Source organism: Atta cephalotes, assembly GCF_000143395.1.
Source record: "Atta cephalotes unplaced genomic scaffold scaffold00011, whole genome shotgun sequence".
Lineage (NCBI taxonomy): Eukaryota > Metazoa > Arthropoda > Insecta > Hymenoptera > Formicidae > Atta > Atta cephalotes.
In genome coordinates this window covers 2,787,551-2,795,473 of record NW_012130075.1, presented here as the reverse complement: position 1 = coordinate 2,795,473, position 7,923 = coordinate 2,787,551, and the positions used below count along the sequence as shown (strand labels likewise).

At 30.1% G+C, this 7,923-nt stretch overlaps 2 protein-coding genes across 3 annotated transcripts in view; one reads left to right on the top strand and one right to left on the bottom strand.

Moving 5' to 3' along the window:
- Window positions 1-2,593, top strand: LOC105617013 (60S ribosomal protein L17). Of its 2 annotated transcripts, none has more exons than XM_012198595.1 (5): window positions 1-22; window positions 283-369; window positions 470-629; window positions 2,037-2,207; window positions 2,393-2,593. In XM_012198595.1, exons 2-5 carry the CDS (start codon window positions 289-291, stop codon window positions 2,536-2,538), a joined length of 558 nt encoding a protein of 185 aa, XP_012053985.1. In that variant the 5' UTR covers window positions 1-22; window positions 283-288; the 3' UTR covers window positions 2,539-2,593. The 2 variants fall into 2 exon arrangements, with proteins under 2 accessions (XP_012053985.1, XP_012053983.1); XM_012198593.1 differs by having other exon boundaries at window positions 18-82.
- Window positions 2,594-5,912: 3,319 nt separating this feature from the next.
- Window positions 5,913-7,923, bottom strand: part of LOC105617121 (synaptic vesicle glycoprotein 2B-like) — a 9,932-nt gene continuing 7,921 nt past the window's right edge. The window contains exons 6-8 of the mRNA XM_012198698.1: window positions 6,654-7,098; window positions 6,054-6,341; window positions 5,913-5,968 (exon numbers count right to left, since the gene is read on the bottom strand). Coding sequence (XP_012054088.1) covers window positions 5,913-5,968; window positions 6,054-6,341; window positions 6,654-7,098 — 789 coding nt within the window. The remainder of the gene's footprint in view (window positions 5,969-6,053; window positions 6,342-6,653; window positions 7,099-7,923) is intronic.

The window sequence follows — 7,923 nt, the reverse complement described above, 5'->3', positions numbered from 1 at the left end:
TTTAAAATTCTGGCGTTGGAAGGTATGTATGAGCCGGCTCATCGTGTTTGTTAAATCCGTTCGCATCCACCTCATCGTCGAGGTATTTATTTTATGCGAGATAATTTCTCGAGTAACAGACTTGGTGCCACAATGTAAATAGAAAATGTTATGTCTATTCGCGAGAACTGCCATGAAATCGCGAGAAATACATGACGTGCACAGTTTAGATTGCTGCTGACCGTCACGTTTATAGTCGCGCAGAATCTGAGAGAGATATGATCGATCTGTCTGTGTTTTCAGGACGCAATGGGTCGGTACTCCCACGAACCGGTCAATCAGACCAAGTCATGCAAAGCGCGTGGCTCTAATCTTCGTGTGCACTTCAAGGTAAATATCTCTTTTGAGAAAATATAACCTCAAACGCGATGTTCTCTCTCAGGGATGTTTACGAACGTGAGTACAATCGACTATCTTTTGTATGCTACAGAATACCCATGAGACAGCGCGTGCTATCAAAAGCATGGCCCTGCGGAGGGCACAGAAGTACCTGAAAAATGTCATCGAGCACAAGGAATGCGTTCCTTTCCGTAGGTTCAATGGTGGCGTCGGCAGGTGCGCTCAAGCCAAACAGTTTGGCACTACGCAAGGTATGTCAGTCAAGTTGTTCAAGAATGTGTTCTACGTAAGAGTCACATATTACATAAGGCACACAGAAAATTTTAAACAGTAAGATATAAGCAGGAAGGAAACATGTTGGATTTGTTACTATTTATGTTAGGTTCTTATGATCTCTATTATGAGTGGTTAATTTATTTATTGCTTATGTTTTATTGCTTAAATTTTTGTGTATATCATGGCCCTAACATTCTGGAACACTTAACATTGTAAAAACAGTTGAGGCGACAAAAAACATATAATAGGAGATTGTACTCTTTGTTTCTTTAATAGCGAATGTGATTGGATGCACTTAGTGCACACTGATACATATTAAAGTCACATCATACACAAATTTAGTATATTTACATGACTTTTTATCTTTCATTTAATAATATTGATATTATAATTCTTACTTAAGCCAGTCGCGTTTATATGTTTTATTTTATGTCCACTGGGCTGAAAGAATAAAAGAATGTTAATAAGTCAATAAGCAAAGTGAACTTTTAGGTTACATTTATATGGCCCAATTTATGCCAAAGTTATAATCGCAGTTATTTATATGTTTTTATATCAATGTAATAAGCCTAAGTCTGTTCATCAAACAATTTTGAGTTATTACATCGATGTAATAACTTCATTGTAAAATAGCGTTTATATGTAACATCAGTAGTTATAACAATCGATATTATAACTATGCCATAAATTGGACCATATAAATGTAATCACTGATGATAAAGATGTGATTTAATATAGAATGGGTTAAATCATGAGATTATCAATATATTTTAATTTGCTATTAAGTAAAATATGTATTCCATAATTCGAAATATTTATATTTCACTTTTACATTTAAATTAAATCAATATATGACAACTTTAATATGCATTAGTGCACACTAGTGTGTTCAAATTTGCTATAATAAAGTTTATGACATATAATGCTTGTTTTTCTGCTACATGGCTTGGATTTTAATGAAGTATTAGAATTACATCACACAGAATGCAGAATTTCTAGTAAAATTTACTAGGTAATACAAAGTTGAGAAAACAATCATATCAATTATTTTTCTTGATTTGCTATTGTCGCATAGATTCTCTTCTGTCTTGTAAGCAATAAATAATTTCTATGTATACTATTTTTGAAATCTTATATCTATGATACTCGAAATTACTTTGAGATCTTTAATGAAAAAAATTGATCAATCGCATTAATTAATTAGCTAAATTGTTCAAATGTGATTTGTTAATTCTTTCTCTATCGCTCTTGAAGCGATTTTTAGCATTGTGAACACAAAATTTATGCAAACGTTGATAATCAAATCAAATTATTGAGAAATTAAATATATGGTCTAATAGATTAGATTTATAACAGCAAATATCTAACTATTTATTTCTTAGGTCGTTGGCCTAAAAAATCTGCGGAATTTCTGCTGCAACTTTTGAAAAATGCAGAGAGTAATGCCGATTATAAAGGACTCGACGTGGACCGTCTTGTAATCGAGCATATTCAGGTTAATCATGCGCCTTGCCTTCGTAGAAGAACGTACAGAGCTCATGGTCGTATAAATCGTAAGTATTTTTAATTTTATAACAAATATTAAACCTATTTTATTTTTATCTTACAAGAGCATCGTTTCTCTTTTTTTTCCAACATGGAAAGAAAAAAAGGAAAGAACTGCAATAAGTTTAGAAACAAATTGACTAATTCTTTAAATGTATATAGCGATTGTTGCTAAGACTTATGATTCTTATAGCTTATATGAGTTCGCCTTGTCACATTGAAGTAATATTGACAGAAAAAGAGGATGTTGTTGCGAAAGCCACAGAGGAAGAGCCATCGAAAAAGAAACTTAGTAAGAAAAAGCTCGCTAGACAAAAGGAAAAGATGATGAGAGAATGATTTTATTACTTTATATGGACGTGTATTATGAATATACCGTGAAAAATGAAAATTATTTAGTTTTTACTTTCACTTTCATGTCTTTACTTACGTCCTATCCTGAACACAATTGACATATACTGAAATGCATTTTATCATAAATATCATATCAGTTTTTTTTCTTCATAACCTTCAACTTTTCAATCTTGTAAAAGTGAACTATATATGGAATGAGAATCGAAATTAAACCCAAAACTTACAAATCAATTAAAATTTGCTCTTTATAACTATGGTGTAATAATTCATACTTAATTACTCTTACTAAAAATGAAATATAATAGTTATTGTGGTTATGAAAACAGAGCCACCTACATAAAAATTAATAATTAGTTATTTTATTGATCTGTTTTCAATCTTGTTGGTAATATTATCATTACACAGTTTATAATTAAGCAACAGTTTATAATTAAAAAAACAATAAATTATTGCCGATATAAGGTGCATGTATTATAGAGAATTTCGTACCCTGTGTTATAAGTAGTCTGGTCATAATAATAAATTATTAATGTAAGCCATCGCGGTCAAAGTTAGATGTTTCGAATGATACAATATATATTTTTTATTAAATCAATTATTTTAGATATGATTGCGCCAGTAATAACTTTCTTTTAACTCTGGCTGGGATAATATTTTTCGCAATAAATTCTTTACAATTTTTCTAATTTAATTTAGGGAGATTAGTGTTTCAGACTGTTGAAAGTCTGAAAGTTATCGGCGCGCAATTATATCTAAAATAATTGATTTCATAAAGAATATATATTATATTAGAATATATAATATATATTGTATTATTTGAAATATCTAATTTTGACCGTATTCTCTATGTATTTATATATATATATACAGTCATTTCTTAAGTCTTAATAAAATTTAATTAGTTATTAAAAATTGCAACGAAAATATTTACTGTAGAACTGAAGAGATAATCAAAATTTCAACTTTATGTAATGAAGGAAAATCGCAACAAGAAATTACAAAAATTATAGATCGTTTCAGAAAAATAGTGGAAAATGTATTAAAAGAAATAATGAAGAAATTCAAGATTCTAAACAAAAAACTACAGCTCGAATTTATCGTCAAATTGTACGTATTTATAAATAGATCTAAGTTATCAAATGAAATTAAAAATGAGTGCTTTCTGTGAATGCACGTACAATCAACGAAGACTAAGAATGTAATTTAAATTATAGATCTGCTACGAAAGTGTCACATTTAAATTTGAAGAATGTGAGATGCAAATTACAAGTTATAAAAGATCTTGTGAAATGAAGCGATAAAAAAAATTAAAAAGTGGAGAAGTATTTTTTAATCGGACGAAATTAAATCTGATGGAATTTAATGGAAAATACTATGAGAAAACGATCAAATCATGAATTGCTACCAAAAAAAATCCATCTTTTAATTTTTTTTTACTCTATTTCACATAGTCTTTTGCAAATTGTAATTTGTATCTCACATTCTTCAAATTTAAATGTGAAATTTTCCTAGTAGATCTACCATTTACATTTAAATTACATTCTTAAAATCTTCGTCGAGTTGTACAAGCTTACAGGAAGGTTTATTGTTAGAAACACGATTTCACTTACTTACTTAGAACAACGAGTTTTTTCATTATTTTTGAGTCTTAATGTATTTTCCACTATTTTTCTAACAACCAATAATTTTTTAAATTATATATAATATATATATAAATTTTTTATTGCATAAAATTTTTATTTTCTCATTAGCTCTACAATGAATATTTTTATTTTCATTGCAATTTTAAACTGATTAAATTTTATTATAATTTTATTATATCTAATCTATGAAATCACATTAATATTTAACATAACAAACTTTTTTCATGTTAATAAACTTACATTAATAATTTATTTTTATAATCAGACTACTTATAGTACAAGTCATTTCAAGATTCTCGCAATACAACATAAACTTTATTTCGGCAATAATTAATTACGTTTTTTTGATATGAATTATTGCTGATGTACAATAAATCACAGGCAAATGAAAACAGACGAGTAAAACAACTGTTTTATTAATTTTTATATATTTTTATAAGTTGTTCTATTTTCATGACTACTGTACATATTCGACTTTAAGTGAAAGCGAGAAAAAAGTTTTACTACGGTCTAATGTAGCGATAAAGAACAGGCTTTTACTCTTACATACATGCGTATTCATTCCTATTAGATGCATCATATATTTTGTATACTATTTGGATTTAATCTCGATTTTTCTAAGCCTAATATTTTATATGTCGTATGACAAGCTTTTCAAGCCTGTTGATTGGCTGCAAGATAGAAAGATCCGAGATCTTCTCTGTCCTGTATCAGTCTAAGTTCTCGGTCTCTTGTTAAAGACGTGATTTCTTCTGCATATATCCACTAATATATGGGATCTATAATTTCGGCAGTACCGAATGACCTACAAAAGTTTGGTTCTATTAATATGAGATTAATTTGAATTTTGAATTAATTTACCTTTTATCTCTTTCTAATTCTAAGAATTAAAATTCTGAGAATTAGAAAATAACCAGTAAGTAAACTGAGATTAAAATTAATCTTACATTGATGAAACCGAGTCTGAAAAAGGTTGTCATGGCATACTATTCTCGGTTTGCCATTACCTCCCGAGAAGTGATATCGGATAAAATCTGATATATGTATGTACTGGATGGATTTGAATTCAGATTTTTAGTATAGAGAACATAACTCTACACCACGATCATTACTTCTTGATACAGAAAATTGGGAAAGAATATTAAAAGCGTTAAGGAATATATTACTTTCTTTTAATCTTTTTTACATCAATATGTCAAGTTATGTCCAATATGTGACATAATGCGATAACAAATTTATTTATTGTTAGTCTCAATCTTCAATCGAAAGAGAATATATTATAGGAAAATATATTTATTATATATCGTTAATTAGTTCAAGGATTTCATTACGATACTTTTAAACATTATGATTAATGTCAGTACATGTATAAAATTTAACTAAGGCATCTAATTTGTGTATCATGTATCAAACTAGATGTTCGTTTTCTAGTTTCGTCGCTTCCGTTATACTTTCGCTACAACGTTCTGCTTAAACAATATTCTATATTTATTCTTTACCTATTATAATAAGGATTATATTATAAACAGCAGAAATTCTAATTCCCTACTTGACGAAATGAGAATATTTTTCGAACTTTAAATTTTTTTCTACAATGCTACTTTTGCAATCGTCTCGTTTACTCCTGATTCCATAAAATTCAACGGCACTTATGTATTGGACAGAAGATAAATGATCGATCAATTGCTGCCCGATTAGAATGGATTTTTGCTGAGGTCAGGAAAGTGGTTCGCGCGTTGTGTTAGGTAGGAATAAACACAGCAAACCTCCTCCTGCAAAATGAATTATATGAAGTGAGAAAGTTAAAAATAAAAATTGAACAAAAAATTGGGAAATAAAAAGATATTAGAAGCATACCAATTAGAAGAGCCGCCACTATGAAGGTCGGTGCTGGACAATACATGTCCAAGAGTTGGGCTATAACGATATTACCAATTATCCCGCCGAGGCGGGCAGCGACCATAGAGATGGCGATCCCGGTGGCACGCAGTTGCGTCGGAAATACCTCGGTAATGAGACAATCCAATGCTGCATTACCACAACTTATCGCACCGCTGAAGATGGCCGACACGGTCAAATTCTGATATTTGTTGTACACAAAGTATAAGCCGATCGAGCATAGTCCTGATGAAAATGTGCTGAACACTACGGGGAAGTATGCATAAAATATTTTTAGAATATCCTGGTGGAAATAAATCGCTGAAATCGCTGAAATCTATGTCATTGATCCATTTCATGAATTATAGATTTCAACGATTTATTTCTATCAAAGTAACTATTAAAAAAGCTGTAAAATGCCACATTCTGATAATCTTAGATTTGTTCTTTTCAGCTGATTATCTTGCACGGTTCTCTACAAAAAAAAGGGAGAAAAGATAAAAGAAGAATGATGTAAGAAATTCAGCTTAAAAGATGAGATTTCTGCTTATTGCTTTTGATTTTCATAAAAATAAGCACCTAGAAAGAATTTACGTCCAAGGCGATCCATTCCCAAAACAGCGATGATATTGGCAGGTATGGCGGACGCCACTGTGATGAGAGATTCCATAAAGACAGAAGCTCCGATTTTATCGGAGCAAACATTCTCGACGCTATGCGAACCCTTGTTAACGACATAATCGGTAACTTGGCAGATCGAGGCCACTTTGCCTGGTTGATCACGATGGAACTCGTCGAAACGATTAAACAGCTCAGGGAACCACATCATCAAACCGTAGTAACCGATATGGAAGGTGAAATTAATAACGATCGATATTATTGTAAAGCGAAGTATAGGTGTTACGAATAGCAGTCTACTATTCTCCACGATGTCACCCAGCATAGTCTTACACTTGCTCTTTTCTTCAACTTCATCTTTCACCGGGTTTGAGTCTGGATAGTCATCGAGGATCAATTCTTTTACCTAGGTGATAAATTAAAGATATTTTTGAATTGATTTAAAGAACTTACTGAACCTTACTACATAAAATGATGTTGTATTAACAGCATTAGCTGACAGCAGTTTAATTCGAAATAATTGTTTAATTCAGTGAAACAATTAATAGTATTAATAAAATAAATATGTCATGATTTTGTTAAAATGATTTTAATAAAATGTTATTTGTTTCATTCTTATTTGTTTAAGCTTGTTCTCACAAAACAAACATATCATTTTTTATTGTTGGTATGTTGATCACATCATATTATGAAGACCACAGTTGCTACCAGAATTGTAATAACTAAGTCTGCATTTATTAGCTTTTACTTATGATAACTTTCTGAGAATTTTGAAATCATCATCAAAATTCGGGTTATTGTTATATCATTATGTTGCCATAATAATTTATTGGATCACATAATGCTGTCATATATTGCCGACAACGCGAGATAATTTTGATGCTGCTATCTTGCCGAGATAACCGTAAAACGACTAGTAATATATATATATACATTTTGCGTATTTCTTCAATATCAGTATATGTGAAATCATTGGAGACAAATATATGACAAGTTGTCAACATTACAAGCCACCACAGATTTGCGTAATTTTGCTTAGACATGCTTTGTTATCTGTATTATTGTTATCTTGTTATTGAGTAAGCAAGATTATTAAATAAACAAAAATGTTGGCTGATACTGTTGAGTACAACGTACATTTTTCTCGAGTATTTATATATATATATATATATATATATATATATATATATATAGTATATATATATACGTCATAGTATATTAATTATAATTA

What these genes read in the sequence shown, in the direction of transcription:
- LOC105617013 (XM_012198593.1), top strand. Translation starts at nt 29, where the DNA reads ATGAGCCGGCTCATCGTGTTTGTTAAATCCGTTCGCATCCACCTCATC. An exon ending in ATCTTCGTGTGCACTTCAAG is followed by an intron (nt 370 to 469) that starts GTAAATATCTCT and finishes TGTATGCTACAG; the next exon opens with AATACCCATGAGACAGCGCG. An exon ending in AGCTCATGGTCGTATAAATC is followed by an intron (nt 2,208 to 2,392) that starts GTAAGTATTTTT and finishes TGATTCTTATAG; the next exon opens with CTTATATGAGTTCGCCTTGT.